The 16,494-nt window shown below is 40.8% G+C and overlaps 1 protein-coding gene across 5 annotated transcripts; it reads left to right on the forward strand.

The window, feature by feature from the left end:
- The first annotated feature begins 4,373 nt into the window (after positions 1-4,373).
- Positions 4,374-16,413, forward strand: brsk1a (BR serine/threonine kinase 1a). 5 transcript variants are annotated; one of them, XM_039616606.1, is made up of 19 exons: positions 4,374-4,511; positions 4,630-4,724; positions 4,968-5,053; positions 5,726-5,866; positions 6,127-6,243; positions 6,468-6,501; positions 7,524-7,592; positions 7,765-7,911; positions 8,546-8,577; positions 8,688-8,852; positions 9,352-9,449; positions 10,001-10,154; positions 10,307-10,367; positions 11,382-12,012; positions 12,231-12,279; positions 12,400-12,523; positions 12,841-13,051; positions 13,477-13,566; positions 13,865-16,413. In XM_039616606.1, exons 1-19 carry the CDS (start codon positions 4,427-4,429, stop codon positions 14,062-14,064), a joined length of 2,589 nt encoding a protein of 862 aa, XP_039472540.1. In that variant the 5' UTR covers positions 4,374-4,426; the 3' UTR covers positions 14,065-16,413. The 5 variants fall into 5 exon arrangements, with proteins under 5 accessions (XP_039472540.1, XP_039472539.1, XP_039472538.1 ...); XM_039616605.1 differs by having other exon boundaries at positions 10,004-10,154; positions 13,853-16,413; XM_039616604.1 differs by having other exon boundaries at positions 13,853-16,412.
- Positions 16,414-16,494: the final 81 nt, after the last annotated feature.

A 16,494-nucleotide genomic window follows, 5' to 3' on the forward strand; every position in this document is an offset into this window, starting at 1 on the left:
AAAAGCAAACATCATTCACAGACTGATATGTCTTGTCCTACTTTTTCTTCCCCCCAGGTTTGCGTCTTCAAATCCCACAAAAGACTGATTTTTACAATGTATCTGCATTCAGTGTAGAGTATGTCAGGCTTGGCAGACTTCATTCAGTTTCTCCTGCAGGGCTATCGTGTAAGCCTACATATATTCATTATGGTTTTTATCAGAAGCAGGATGAGTATCTTCTTTCTGTCCCATTTCTGCACCGTGGTTCAGAGACAAATCCTTGTGGCTGCGTGAAAATCAACCAGCTAGACGCAGATGAAGATGGGCTTTGGGGAATTATCCACCCACACACAACATTTCAATCTGAGATTTTAGAGATTTTTCAAGGCACTTTATGGATGATATATTCAAACGTCCTACTTTATTTATTTATTTATTTAAAATAAAGCTGTCATCTTTGAGTGATTCAGTCAAATCAGCACCGAATGCTTCTCTGCTTCCCTCCAAATCTGCAGACGAGGGCATTTGTCGTTCAGCCTTCTTTAAATGGTTCTGCTCTTTGTAAAATATTTTTTAATGTGGTTGTCAATGAAGTGGAAATTTCCCATGATCAGCACTGTTCAATCTTAATAGAATAATTTTTTTTATAATATTTGAAAACCAACTATAAAGGTGAAGAGAAACAACACTAAATCCGATATAGACAAATACAAATTTGCAATGTGTGTGTGTGTGTGTGTGTGTGTGTGTGTGTGTGTGTGTACGGGCTCTTTCTATCTTGGTGGGGACCAACAGCCCTCATGGGGACCAAAATCCATGTCCTCACGGGGTTAAAGGCATTTTTCAACTCAAAATGTGGTTTTAGTGTCAGGGTTACAATTGGGTTATGGTTAGGCATTATGTCAATGGGATGTCCCCACGAGGTTAGCAAACCAGACATGTGTGTGTGTGTGTGTGTGTGTGTGTGTGTGTGTGTGTGTGTGTGTGTGTGTGTGTGTGTGTATTATATTCGAGCTTTAATATCTCTAAACCAATCATCTGATTTTGACAGTTTTGTAGAATATTATGTGCCTAGTGCACGCGAAGCTGTAAATAAAATATCAGTCCTCTACCTGCAAAACTGTGGTTTCTGCAGGCCTTCAAATGCTGTCAGAGATTGGACATCCAATTATTTTAAGGATTCAGGCATCCATCTTTCAATGTTAGCTTGAGTTACACTCCTGACAGCCCATGTACGTAGAGCCATAGACCCAGATATTTAAAATTTTATTATTTTTAAAATAAAAAGAAGATCTGGCTCAAAGAGTTGTCTCAGTTTTGTAGATAGTTTATTAAAAATGCTAGAAAAAAAGTTAAAAGACCATAATTCCTTTTTTTTAAAAACAGAAAAATAGTATTATTAGAAATTAACCTTTCTAATAATAATAAAAAATAATAAGTTCCATTAAGAACAGTATGATTCCCTTGGATTTGTTTCATGCAGATCTGAGGTGGTCAGGTGGACGTTTTATTTCGAACACATTGGAATAGAGATACAATAACCCCAATATGGTTTACATCAAAGTGTAAAAATGTCTTGCAAACTGATAATCTATTATGCATTATTATATTTTTTGCTCAAGATTATAAAAATAACTCATCTGTGCACAAATTAACATTCTTTTTGAATACTACTACTACTAAGAAGAAGAATATGATTAATATTATAATATGATATTAATTAATATCAGTGGCAATTGTAGCACACTTGTGGCACACTGAATTTCTCATAACAGAAACAAGCTACACTGTACATGCTCATTAGGAGTCTTTCTCTGCCGGTCGAAAGAATGCAGAGTTAGATTTCTCCTGCAGAAATTTTCCAGGTCAAAATTGATTTTGATGTAAAAAAGTAAGTTTTTTTTTTGATCTATATTATTTTTATTCTACTGTCTAAAGTTTAGATGACTCTGAATTTAAACGTACATCAATGTTATCTTTGTGTTGTCGGTTAAAACCCCGTGTGGTGTCCTCGGGATTCCAATATACTTGTTTGCCATTCACCTAGGGACCCTGTTTGACCCAAGGACACCACAAAGGTTACCATCAATGGATGGTGGTAAAATAGGTGTTGCTTGGTAGAATAAAAGCTTGTAATGGGTGCCATATGTCATAAATAAATGTGAGTCGTTGGGCTTAAATTGTAAGAAATACATTTTTCTTTCAGTAAAGAAAAAATTCAGTAAAATCTTTGTGTAAATTTTAAAAATTGTGTAAATTTTATTTGTAAAATAATTTCTGTACAATTTCTGTTTTTCTTCTGTAGAAACAGAAAGTTCAATAGTAGATAGTAAAAAGAACATTAACTTTACTGTCACTGAAATATTCATCTACTACGTACTTACTTTAGTGTAGTATGTTCATGTGAGAGGTGTTTATCAGTAGGAAAAGCAGTAAAACGTATTATAACGCAGTTAAACGTCCAAAATCTATTCCCTTTACATTTTTCAAATGTTTCCAGTGGATCTTACTGGAGTCTCTTCCAGGCTGATTCTAGCCCCCGAGCCTTATGTTTCATACCACTGATCTACATGACTACTAAATTCATTCTGTTTGACATGCAGTTACTATGATTTTTTTTCAGTGTTGATTAAAATATTTTAAACATGCCTTTCTACTAAAAGTAGTCATACTATAATGTTGACATGGTTTATTTTATAGTTGTTACTGTTTATTTTCTATCTTTCTTTAAAAAAAAAATCAGTACAACGAAACAGACACAGAATGATTGTTAAATGTTAGTATGTTTTGATTAAATTATCCACCCTACACTAAGTTGTGCACTTCAAATTTGACAGCTCATAGGAATAAATGATCAAATAAAACAGGACTCTGCAGATATCCCCTAACGAATTGCGTCTACATCCGCTCCCTGCGTCCATGTATGAATAATGATAATAATAATAATAATAATAATAATAATGATAATAATAATAATAATAATAAATGTCGATGACAAAAGCAGAAAAGGAGGTGTCCGCTGCAACTCCCGGGAGCCCACTGCGTGGCCTGTGCTGATGTGAATGCAGAGATAGGCGTATTTTGAGGAAGATGATCGGGAGGAGGAGGGCGGGGGAGGAGAGGAGACGAGAGGAGAGAGGATGGAGAGGGAGTGAGACCCGGATGCTGATGCGAGTGAGGCGAAGGAAGGAAGAGGGGAGAGAAAATATCGATTTACGGCAAGAAAACCGAAGGGAGTGTAATAGAAGGGGCCTTTACCCTGTGTGAACTGTCATCAGGAGCGAGGAGGGGGATACGGCAGCTGGTTATAGCGCGCCCATATCCGCGGATATCAGTGTGCGTGTGTGTGTGTGTGTGTGTTTTGCACCTGTGTACCCGGTGGTGAGGGGAGGAGGACACGCCAAAGGAGAGAAGAGAAGATGCTGTGATCCGCTACTTGCAGGGATGTAGAGAGGGAGAGACGGGAGAGTCAGGGAGGGGGAGGACGGCGCTACGTTAAAAAAAAAAAAAGATGCTTGTTTTGCGGGGAATGCGCGTTTCACCTCGAAATATTGTGAGAATGCGGCGGCCGTGTAATAAATCGTACCGTTTGGCGAAGCCCAGAAACTTCAGGCGGTGTCGGTTTTTTTGACAGGCGGCGCGAGCGAGACGGCCGTTCGTCAAGGCGTTGAAGCTAAAGCTAGCCTCGCTGCTGTGTGGGAGAGCGGCGGCGAGGCTAAAATAGCATGTTGTTGGACCTGTGAAACAGGCCTGGCAGTGAGGGGAAAACAGTGATTTCATTTTCAGTGCAAGCATACACTTGACGTATTGGACGTTTTGTCCGTTTACTTAACTAAAAATAATATTAAGCGTAGGAAAAATACATGAATATTTTAAGGCAGACGTGAAAACCTGCTCGTTTTAAGGCTATATAACGGTAACGTTTTCTCATTAACAGTCATATATCGTTAACGTCATACATATAACAAGGTGCGAGTTATAGAAATAAGCTAATGTACATAAATAAGACTCGTTAGTTTGCCTACTTTAGAGTAGAGGTTGGTATTTAACGCAGAAAACACCCTAGAAACTTATTGCCATGTCAGTCCCCCCTGCTTGATTCTACATATAGCAAGATGTTCTGTTAAAAAAAAAAAAAAAAAAAATAAATAAACATCATGTTTACCGTGCTGTCTCGGTTTAGATGAAAAACGTCCACCCAGGTGTTGTAAATCAGCAGCAGTTTCACTTGTATGGTTTTTTGTTTTTGTTTTTTTCACGTTCATGAAGTGACTTCAAAGAAAGTCGGTGTTACCGCTGACATAAAAAGACAGTCGTTCTAATTTGAGCATCGTCTTGTGTCCCACAGTAGCTTCTGTGTAAGCTGTACAATATCACAGTAATTGCAATAACCACAGTGCAGTAAGTAGTAATAATTGTGTGTTAGCCTCCAGTTAAGAGCAGTATGAGTAAGGAACTGTCTCTAAGTCAGTCAGCTCAATATGTTGGGCCCTATCGACTGGAAAAGACTCTGGGGAAGGGACAGACAGGTGAGTATTGTTCCTGAAATTAAAACTAGTGTTTTGTGTAGTTTTTAAACTGTGTGATTTCATTTCCCCCCCCCAACCTTCTTGTATTTTATTTTTATCTCTCTCATCCAATCTACAGGACTGGTCAAACTGGGGGTCCACTGTATTACGGGTCAGAAGGTAGCCATCAAAATAGTCAACAGAGAGAAGCTGTCTGAGTCAGTCCTGATGAAGGTACAGTCTGACGCTGTTGAAGGTGTTGCTCACAGTGACGATAATGATGACACTTATATATATGTTTATATATATATCATGGTGTTTTAAGATATTAACAAAATGTCCCATATTCTCTATATTTATCTTCTGTATGAGTTAACAGTTAACCTCCGTCCCGATGTGTGAAAAACAACTCTGGCTCGCTCATGAGCCTTGCTTCAAAATCTTTCTCTCTCTATGCTTTCTCTTCTTTCTAACCAGGTTGAAAGGGAGATTGCCATTCTGAAACTGATTGAGCATCCGCATGTATTGAAGCTGCATGATGTTTACGAGAATAACAAATATCTGTGAGTTCCCTCTGCATTCAGAAAAAGCCTTGCTCTTTGGCTCAATGCAGTCTGCATGCTTTCTAGCTGCATACTAATCTTTGGAGTGGGATGAGTATAAATATTACAAGAAAAGCTGTAATAATCTGCTGTCGTTACTGTAATTCTCACTTTTCCTTCATCCCCAACTTTTATTCTCAAAAGTGTGTCTTAATGAGTAGTATAACTCAAATCCTTTAATACCCTTACAAAAACACTGTTGGAGTAGACAATTGGGTTGTCCGAAAGTGAGTACAGCCTGAATATTGTAGTCCTAGTATCCAACATCATAAGCTTATTATATGAAACCATGGGAAGTGTCTAAGTTTAAATAGTTTTTTCTTAGCATCTTGTCTGCTTTTCACCACTTGCGCCACTTTTCCACCAACGTGGTGCCAAACTAAGAACCTGTTTCCCACATTTTTACCAAAAGTGCAAACACTGATATCCTTTTCTGCGGGATGGGCCTTTAATTCTCTTCCCATAGAAACTACATCAAACTTTTGCAGTGTTCGGTTCGGTCAAAAAAGTCGGTTGGTCCTCTAAAAGCACCAGGGCAGAACTGGCTCTGCGCTTGGTCCAGCACTGCATCAGTGGAAAAGAGTTGTCAGAATCATAAGTTCAAATTACACTGTTGTCCCTGTTTGCGGACAGGTACCTGGTGTTAGAGCATGTGTCAGGAGGAGAGCTTTTTGACTACCTGGTGAAGAAGGGCCGGCTAACTCCGAAAGAGGCCAGGAAGTTCTTCAGGCAGATCATCTCTGCTTTGGATTTCTGCCACAGTCATTCCATCTGGTTGGTTTTTTTGCACCGAGCTGTAATAACTGTGTTTGAGTCAAGTTCATATGTAGGATGTTGATTTAGGGCTCATCTACTGACTTACAAAGCTATTTTTGAGCGTTTCTTTTTAAACAATAAAACAGCTGTTGTCTGATGTACTAAATGAGTGGAACACAGTATGATTGTGCAAACACATTTTCAAAGTCATGCAGTTGTATTTCATTTAAAGCACCATGTTGACAACAACTCTAACAGTATTGGTTGTATTTGTGCAGTCACAGAGACCTGAAGCCTGAGAACTTGCTCCTGGATGAAAAGAACAACATTCGTATCGCTGACTTCGGCATGGCCTCCCTACAGGTGGGAGACAGTCTGTTAGAAACCAGCTGTGGGTGAGTACCAACTCTGTGTGTGAGCTTCATGAATGATGATGTACGTACATAAACAGGGTTATTATATAATTCAACAACTTGCAGTACGACTCTGTACATTTTAAACATTAAAGGCTCCACATCAGCAGGAAAATACAGTGTCTACAACACAGATCTATGACTTCTTTTATACAGTGCTCATTTTACTTTCACTAATATTAATGCCAGTCCTTTTCTGATTTTAGATCACCACATTACGCTTGCCCTGAGGTTATACGGGTAAGTATCCAGCTCTTATTCATTGGCTTTCTCAAATGTTCTTGTCTGAAATGTAAATAAAAACTTTTTTTGTAGAGAGATAAATAGCTCCAAAGGTACATGATCTAAACCAGGGATGTCAAACTCATTTTACACTGTGGGACATGTACAGTCCACTTTGATCTTAAGTGTGTTGGATCAGTTAAACTCTGCTTTCTGAGAGTGTAAAGAAGTTTAATCACACATTTAATCTCAGAGATATTTTGATATTTAAAAACGAAGTGCAATTTCAACAATACAGTTTTTCTGCATGCTAAAGAAATGCTGGGTTGGGCTTAAATTGTAAGAAGTAAATCTATAAAATTACAGAAACAGTTCTGTTAGTTTATTGCTCAGTCTGTCCTGCGATTATAAAACGGAACATTTTTGTTATTTGACAGAGCATCCTGTTTTTTGGAAATGGTGAACCCTATGTAAAAATTGTACATTTCTATAGTAGACAGTGAAAAAAACAGGAATTTTCTATCATTTAATTTTTTATCTTTTACTTATTTATTTTGGTGTAGTATGAATGGTTTTTCACAAAGCTGTTAAAAGTTTGAAAATACAATAAAAAATCAAAATTATGCCTCCACATTTTCCATAGATCTCCAGTGGGCCTGATTGGTGTCTTTGGCTGGCCAATTCTGGTGGCCGGGCCTTATGTTTGACACCCCTGATGAAAACTAACCAGTAACATGACACTTTTAATGTTAAGTTTAGTCCGTCTGTTGAGTTGTTTTTCTGAACGTTCACACCTTTTAGCTTGAGTAAATCTTTAGGAAACCCAGCATTTAAAAGATTATCCAGTGTTATCGATTCAAATCTGGCTTCATGGTATTTTTAGACTGAGTTTGACTAAATGGATTTTTGTGTTCCTTTCAGTGTTTTTCATCCTGAAATCAGCCTAAATCATCCTGTGACGGGTGCCAAGTGTTGTGAATCATTTTTGTATTGAAATGGCCGGCGATGAATAAAATCATAGCCGTTTGTGTGTTTGGCAGGGGGAGAAGTATGATGGGCGGAGAGCAGATGTGTGGAGCTGTGGGGTCATCCTGTTTGCCCTACTGGTGGTAAGTCTTTTATTTGTGTTTTCACAGTGCACTTTGGTCTTTTTTTTAAATCCCCTCATCTTATGTTTTTCGCAGTTCTTTCTTACATCCCACGCTTGCCAGTTTTTGTTTTTTTAATGCAATCTGTTTTTTGTTCCTTTCTTGTTTTTGTCTCTCTCTCTCTGCCCTACAGGGGGCCCTTCCTTTTGACCACGACAATTTACGCCAGCTCCTGGAAAAGGTAAAGAGCGGGGTGTTCCACATGCCTCACTTCATCCCCCCGGACTGTCAGTCCCTGCTGAAGGGAATGATTGAGGTCAACCCTGAAAAGAGGCTCACGGTATGAGACTGCTCACATTAGTCCAGACCTCAGATGCAGAATGCATTTACACCTGTTTTCAGTCACCTGCCTTAAACTGGGATTGCCTCTCCCTCTGTAAGATAAAATATAAAGGGACTGAACAGTACTGTTTAACGGGACTCTTGCTTTTGATACAAATAATTTTTGTCTCGATTCATTTTTAGATTATCCTTCTTGCCTTTCCTACTATAATTTTTTGCTGGGTCTGCACTCTAGTTAATATTTATGAGAGGCACAGTTGCATTTGTATGTGCTTTATTGGTGCATTCATTGTAATACTGTACAGTCAGGAAGATGCATTGTAGTGGCAGCTGTTGAAGCATGTTTTGGGGACTTAACTGAGCCATCTAGAACTTGCTCAGTAATATTTCTAACACACACACACACACAAGTGATTTTCTGATTAAACTTTCAAAAGCAAACATTGCAAAGTTGAAAATGTTTTTTATGATCCAGTTTAATGGGTAATATTTTGCAATCATGAGATTTGTGGATGTAAAAAAGAAGATATGATGTGTGATGTGAACTGTTTACACAGCACAGCTCTGTGGCCATCTGGCTGTTAACAGACTGTAGACACTAATGGCCCCATCTGCCCTGTCACCCCCTACAGCTAGAGGCCATCCAGAAACATTCCTGGTATCTGTGAGTATACGTTCGTTTTCTCATACGTGACTGCTGAAGTGATCAGATTTAATCATGTACAGTACATCTGTGTCATTCCTATGCGCTTCATTTTGTTTGACTCCTACTAGGGGTGGTCGTAACGAGCCGTGTCCTGAGCAGCCTCCTCCAAGGCGAGTTTGTGTGAGGCGAATCTTGTCCCTGACTGAGCTGGACCCAGATGTGCTGGACAGCATGCACTCGCTCGGTTGTTTCCGAGACAGAGTCAAGCTCACACGTGACTTGCAGTGTGAGGAGTAAGTAATTTCTCTCAGCTTCCAAACACGATTGTGGTTTCTAGTGTCAGCTTGAAATGGCTGGAAAAATCAGAACATTTGTGGCATATAATATGCAATGCAGTCACAAGCATGTAATATTTCTTTCAGTGTATATTTTGCTTTTGCTGTTGTGTATTTTTTTTTGTTTTTTTTCTCCTTTTAACACTCAGCCAGCATATTTGATGTTATGCAACCAATTAATATTGGCCACAAACATCCTATCTTGTATTATTTGCCTAGATAGTGTTGAGGTAGAGGAAGGAGTATGTGGCTTATTTTTAGGTCTTTTCCCATTAATGTGATCAGTTAAATGAACTGATTGTGTCATGAAATCCATGTCTGCGTGACCGTGTGAACAGCCTACTAAAAGCTAATCGTGTGGCTGTGTGGCATCTATACAGATTTCCTTTTTAAATAAATATTATGACATTTTAGCATCTCATTCAATCTGTATTTTTCTCCCCCACCCCCCACACAGAGAAAACCAGGAGAAAATGATCTATTACCTTCTGCTAGACAGGAAAGAGCGGTACCCCAGCTATGAGGATGAGGACTTACCTCCGCGCAATGATGTAGGTCAGTCATTAGGGGGCAGGAGGGATCCACTCAAGAGAGGACGCTACAGTTATCGGTCTGAGACACATTTTACCAACTTTTTCAAGAGCGGTGTTCCTGTATGCTCAGTTCTCCTTCCAGTGAATTAGGGATTACTTGAGGTTATCATTTAAACACTATTAAGTTATAATTTTATTACTTGATAATATACTGCACTGACTAGCATTAGCATTAGAGATAAAATATACAGCATTATGGCCCTTAATGTCCTTGTGTTGGATTTTTAGTGTGTTTACCTGTTTCTTTAATACTATAAGTTGTCGCTGGCTTTTACCATGATTATACCAGCCTTTGCAGGACATCTGCAAGCTTTGTCTGAGATAAAACTGGAAGGGACAGCAATTCTGTAAATGCAAATGAAGCTAAGTTTATCACAGTCACAGATGGCGCAGTGAGCAAAAGGCCTGTGAAAGAATAAGAATTTTTCTGAGGAAATTCCTGAAGTGTGAAACACAGCACAAAGCTTAAAATTAAAACAAAATTTGTAATGCGTTTATGGTGGCGTTTCTCAGCAGACCCTCCTCGAAAGCGCGTCGACTCCCCTATGCTGACGCGCCACGGCCGTTGCCGTCCCGAAAGGAAGAGCCTGGAGGTCCTGAGTGTCACCGAACAAGGGTCTCCTACGCCACCTCGCAGGGCCCTGGACACAGCTGCACACAGCCAGAGGTATAGCATGTTTTTCTTACACACATATAGTACATACAGTCTGTATTCTGCAGATTTAGAGTGCAAGAATTCATTGTCATACAGTTTTTGTTTTTTGGGGGGGTTTTTTTGTTTTTTTTAACAGCCTCTTAATCTTTGGGTCTCTTTGTCAGGTCTCGCTCAGTCAGTGGCGCATCAACCGGTCTCTCCTCCAGCCCTCTCAGTAGTCCCAGGGTAAGGCTCTGTAAACCAACTTGTTCATACTTTTACTACATTATCTTTGAACACTATACCTGCATCCATAATAAAATGCTAATTTCTGGTAGTCTGCATTTATATTATTTAACTCTCCCCTGTCAGCAATATAGCTTTAAGTCCAGTCTCATATTTGTGTCCTGCAGTTCAGACAGCTGTCAGTGTCAGCAGGGTACTGTGTACATTTTAGGCTCATTGGGCAACAACAGCACTGTAAACCAACGGTGGATTAGGACTTTAGAGATATTGTTGACAGACTGGGCAGTAATTTAGTTTACTTCAATTCAACATTACTCCTTTGCCAACTATTGATTCAGTATGTAACAATGCATTGTTTTTTGCTGATGTCAGTCTCTACATGAAGCTGCTTTAAAAAAACAAATATCCACTCCTCACAACCCCCTAAAATATCTTTGTAACAGTCTTCTCAGTCATTTTTTACACATCATCACAACACAGGTCCCTTAAATGAATTGTCTCACCCAACAGGAGGTTTGCATTTGTTTTCTGTCTTCATGTCACTTTTCTTCCTCCTCATGCATGAGCTAGTTTTATACATGATAATTTGCACAATTTGACAGCTTAATTAGATGCTTTATTGGATAATTAATGGTTTGATCGTGCTTGAAAGTGTATAAAAACAGTCCCTAAAGGGTAAAAACAAATACCTTAATTGGCAGCAATTACTCTATAGTAACACCTTCACTGCCACTGTCCTCTGTCACTGCATTCTTAACCTTGCCACAACTGTCACGAAACCCTCACTTTCAATAGATTTAAAGGGCGCGTACTAAAGACTGAAATGCACTAAATGAAAGATTTTATGATCGGCACTTAGAACTGCATTCGGCACTTTCACTCCTCACAAGATGCACTCTTCTGTCATTAAGCATGGTATTCATTTCCATCCTTTCTCCATTTTCCATCCCTTCTCTTTCTTGTTTTCCATGTCTCCCACCCCCTCACCCTGACAAACCCACCCCCACCCCCCAGTCCTATCAGAGCCCCGTCTTCACTTTCAGCCAATCAGATGTCACCTCTGCCACCGCTTCCCCACTCACAAAGGAGTCCAAACAGGGAAGCACCACCACTCCTCGCTCAGCACGGGCTCATGACAAGCCCAAAGCTCCCCCAAACCCAAAGACCCAGACCTTGCCCACCAAGGGGCCCGCCAACCGACCCCACCTGCAGCCCATCAAATCCTTGCCTCTGCAAAACCCATCCTCCCGCTCGCCCTCCCCTTCCCCACTCCTGTCACCCATCCCCCGTTTCTTCTTCCCTTCCTCTTCTGTCCTAAAGTCAGTGACTAAGAGCTTCTACCCAAACTCTGCCCACTCTGTGCCGCAGGTCACTCCCCAGGGCTCTCCGTTGCCCACACCCTTGGGCACCCCTGTTCACCACCCTCACCACCCCTCCTCCACCCCGCCCTCCTCTTCCTCGTCCTCATCCTCCTCACGGGCGGAGGGAGGGGGAGGGGTGGGCTCACTGTCGCTGACCCCACCCTCCAGTCCAGGAGGGGGAAGCGGCATGGCAGCCAGCAGCTCTGCCCATTGGAGGACTCGCCTCAATTCTTTCAAGAACAACCTCCTGGGCTCACCAAGATTCCATCGGCGTAAATTGCAAGGTCAGTCCTATATGTTTACTCTCATATTTTGTGGGAGTTATGCTTTTAGTGCGTAGGGTTATAGCTTCAAAAGATTTAATAACTTCTAATACACTGACTTCCTTTTTCAGCTTTCATCTCTGTAATGGCTGAGGGTTATCTATAAGTTTGTGTTTCCTTTTGCTCCAATCTGTCAAACGTCGATTGCTGAATTTTTTTGTGTGCTTCGTCTCTCTCAGTTCCTACATCAGAGGATATGTCCAGCCTAACGCCAGAATCCAGCCCTGAGTGAGTCCCAGCTTCTGGAGATAAATATTTGTTGAGGTGTCGTATTTTCACGGTATAAAGCCGTTTGTTTGCGCTGTCTGTGTCTCCTCATGCTGTGTATTTCTTTTGTCTGGCTACCAGGCTAGCTAAGAAATCGTGGTTTGGGAATTTCATCGGCTTGGAGAAAGAGGAGCAGATCTTCGTGGTGATCAGAGACAAACCGCTGAGTTCTGTCAAAGCTGACATTGTCCACGCCTTCCTGTCTGTGAGTGTCTGACTTGGTCTGTCCTTCACGCCTCTCGCAATCAAAGCATGGCTCTGGCTGGATCTGACTTGTGCTCTCATACTGTACACACTCCATTTCTCTCATTATTTCAGTTTTCTCTTTATTTAATCTTTATTTGATCTTGCTCACTCGTGGCATGTAGATGGATCACTTTGCTTTCACCAATGGCTCACTCTTTCTCTCTCCTCTCCTCACCCTCACCCTTTGTCTCCCTATACTCACGTCGGTCCCCATACCTCTCCCGCCTCGTAAGTCTGTCGGTCTCTCTGCTTCTTCTCTGTCTCCCCACCACACAGATCCCATCCCTCAGTCACAGCGTCCTCTCACAGACCAGCTTCCGAGCCGAATACAAATCCTCCGGCGGTCCCTCCGTCTTCCAGAAGCCCGTCAAGTTCCAGGTGGACATTGCCTTTTCCGAGGGCGAGAGGGAGCGGGACAGGGAGAGAAACGAGAGGGAGGGCAGGAGGGAGACAGGAATTTACAGCGTGACATTCACCCTCATATCAGGCAAGTAAAGCAGATGCTAAAATTAGCTAACAGTGGATTGAAATGTTAAACATTTTGACAAAACTATGTCGCTCCCTGAAAAAATCTCAAGTTTTGGAAATCTGCTTAACAGCTTTCTGCTTTGGAAAGTTATATGAAAGAATCAATAATACTCGTGTCAGCAAGTAAAGCTATAGCAAAATGAGGTTTAATAAGTAAACCTTATAGTAAAATACTCAACACTTCCTGAAATGTTTATGTTTTTGCAGTATTTTTAAGTTGAAACTGGGTTCTCATTCATCCGAGAAGTTTGGTTTGTGTTTACCAAATTGAGGGTTTTTCTCTAAAAATAACTTTGGATGTATAATAAAAATCAGGTGACGTTAAGATCACATTATTTTGGAACAGTACCTACCCTAAGTTAAATGTGTGTGACTCCTCTTCAGGTCCGAGTCGCAGGTTCAGACGGGTGGTGGAAACGATTCAAGCGCAGCTTCTCAGCTCCCATGATCACCCATTGGTGTCAGCCCTATCTGGTAAGATTGCTTAACCACACAATACTTTTCCACACACTGCTGTAGAAATTCACCCTGTTTCAGTTTTAGTCTTTGAGCTAATTTCTAGCTCCGTATCTGTTCTTGGAGCTGACTATAATAGCTTTGCATGATTCACAGTTCCTAGACTATAGTGAGCGAAGCAGAGGGTGGAAGATTAGCTGCCACCTTAATCAAGTCCTTTCATTCACACCTGCATTTTTGCCACTGACCCGTGAAGCCTGCGGATTGTAAACATTCAGAGTGACTTTCCCGTTCTCTTCTCCTGATCCCTTCCCAGATGAGAAGAACAGTCGGCCCCACGGGACCCCCACCCGCCAAAACTCGAGGCGCTCCGAGGGTGGGGGCGACAGGTGTGAGTGGGGTGACCGAGCAGATGGCGGAGGCATAGGAGGCAGCGGGGGAGTTCTGCAGCGCAGAGGCTCAGCCAAAGAGAGAACCCGACTGCTGTCCTCCAACGGAACCCAATCCCAACCGTAAGATAGGAAGTTAGACCGCGCAGCAGGATGCCTGAACTACACCAGAAAGAAGACAGTGTAATTTCATCTCCAAGTATCCCTGCAAGCCATGAGCTACTCCTATTCTTCCTTGTCTAAGTTACTGAAGGTGCTTGACCACAGAGCAAGGATTGAGCCTTTTTCCTCCCCATCATGCACATTTTTTCCAACTTGAGATTCTTATGATCACCAGGATTCCTACCCTTAAATGAGAAACAAGTGTTAACAAACCGCCCTTTAATGAAAAAAATAATAACAGTACGTGAATGAGCAGTTTGGTATTCATCATAGGTACAGCTTCACAGATCAAACTAGGAATTTTGAAGTGCTAATGTGCATGCCAGTTAGCGAATCAATGCTCAAGGATGCTGATATGATCAGATAGGTTAGTCTACCATATCATCGTAATACAGTATCCAACACCAAAAAAAAAGGAAAAAAGAAATAACAGTCTTGTGATGGTTCTCGAGATTACTCCTAAAATGAATCAGTGCGCTCATATCACTATCAAGCAACATGTAAACCCGCCCATACTAAAAAGAAATATGAATGCATCTCAGCAGAAGAATCCTAAAGAGTTAGCACCCTGCTGCCGCCCCAGTGAGTGGCGATGAGCTCAGTGAAGGTCCTGTTTTTCTCCAGCAGTGTCTCCTCCTAAGGTAAAGAAAACCAACAAAGTAAGCTAAGTAAGTGAATGTGAACAAAAAAGATATTTTTTTATTTAGTTTTTATTTACACATTTCTTTTAAGGATGTCAGTAGCACAGTGATCACAGTAAAGACAGCAACTGAGACACTCCACACAGTGTTTGACAGTGGAAGCTGCTTTTCCGACAGGCATTCATTCAGAGTTAAGTGTTTCGATTCTTTTGTATTTGCTTTTTACTCAGAGACAATATGAAACAATGCTTCTAAGATTTTTGCATTGGACCCTCGTTGCTCTGAAGAAAAGTGTTTGAACAGAAATATGAACAGTAATATATGAAAGCTTTTTTTTTGTTTTGTCGTCACTATCCGTGATTAGCTTTATGAACCTCATCACAGCTGTTTGCGCCCAGATTGAATGAGAAGAGCATCACCGGCCTGTGGATCAAACAGAAACTGCCTTTCTCGTCAAGCTTTGTCTCCTGTTGCCATAGTATTCATATACTGACTCACGTCAAAATAAAGCAAACAAACAAAAAAAGAAGATACACAGTAAGGAAATTCATCAATGGGACGTATTCATGATGCTGGACTTTAAAAAAGGCGTCAGCTCCTTGTTGAACAGGACTTCCTAACCCCACGCTCGTTATTTCAGTGTTCACCGACAAGCCAAGTATGCATCGCCGCACCCTCGCTCATCACTAAGAGTCGCCATTCTGCAAGCAGACGTAGCAACTCAAGGCAGTCACATATATTACTCCAGTACTCTATCAGACTAGTCGATGTTCATCACAGTCTTCCATACAGTGCAATATGCAACAAGAGTGCAGAAGGATTTCAGAGAGACACACAGTGCTACACTTTATTTTAATGTCATTTTTTCTAATCTGTCGATCTATCTGTCTGTTGTTTATTTATTTATTTATGGGGATTTTTTTCATTTATTTGTTTTGTAAACTAGATTTCATGCCAACAAAATGTGTCAATAACAAACCCAAGAAACCCGTTCTTATTCATGTTATTTATTGATTTTTCTTCGATAGCAGCAGTTGCTCTCATCTCACGTCCCCACTGAGCTTTGCTCTGTATCTTGCGTCTCTGTGACTGGTATCTGTGTGTGAGACGGGTGGGTGGTGACTGAATAAGAGTGGGCTGAGCACTTTGCAGCAGATGTATTTTGAGGTAGTTACGTGTGGATTTTCCCAACTGACCCAGTGATTTTGAACTAACCAACACAGCCAAACCATAACAGGCCTATGTTTTCTCTGTCACAAACACACACGAGCATATCAAATGCTTGCTTGTTGGCTTTATCTCTTGCATTAATGCCTTGTCCGTTTGACCCGTCTGTCCCGCTTCCTCACATCTATTGTGTTCCCATTGTCACAAGAAGAGAAACTGTATGGAGTTGTTTGCCTCACAGTCCTAAACACACTGACTGCTCACCTCATCTTTCACGTCACCTTCACTTTTCATTGACCCAACTCTGGCTAAGATTGTAAACTATTCTCCATCCATAAGGGTCAGTAGAATAAGGTGTTTAAAAAAAAAGAAATGTCTGTATCATAATTTAAATATAAAAAGTGCACTATTATAACTATTGCCTGTGATTAAAAAGAACAATTATGATTGAATTGATGGTCAAAATAAAGAGAGATCCACCTTATTGTTATGGTTACAGTAATAAACCCTAAATTCATATGTGTGTCTGTTTAGTTCCTGTGTAAAAAAAAGTGTCTTACTTTTAGGTAGCTTTTTCTTTGATCTTC

Source organism: Oreochromis aureus, linkage group 8 (genome assembly GCF_013358895.1).
Source record: "Oreochromis aureus strain Israel breed Guangdong linkage group 8, ZZ_aureus, whole genome shotgun sequence".
NCBI lineage: Eukaryota > Metazoa > Chordata > Actinopteri > Cichliformes > Cichlidae > Oreochromis > Oreochromis aureus.

Coding starts and splice junctions, on each gene's coding strand:
- brsk1a (XM_039616604.1), top strand. CDS start 4,427: ATGAGTAAGGAACTGTCTCTAAGTCAGTCAGCTCAATATGTTGGGCCC. Junction 7,593..7,764: donor TCCTGTTTGCCCTACTGGTG/GTAAGTCTTTTA, acceptor TCTGCCCTACAG/GGGGCCCTTCCTTTTGACCA. Junction 12,524..12,840: donor TTGTCCACGCCTTCCTGTCT/GTGAGTGTCTGA, acceptor CCCACCACACAG/ATCCCATCCCTCAGTCACAG.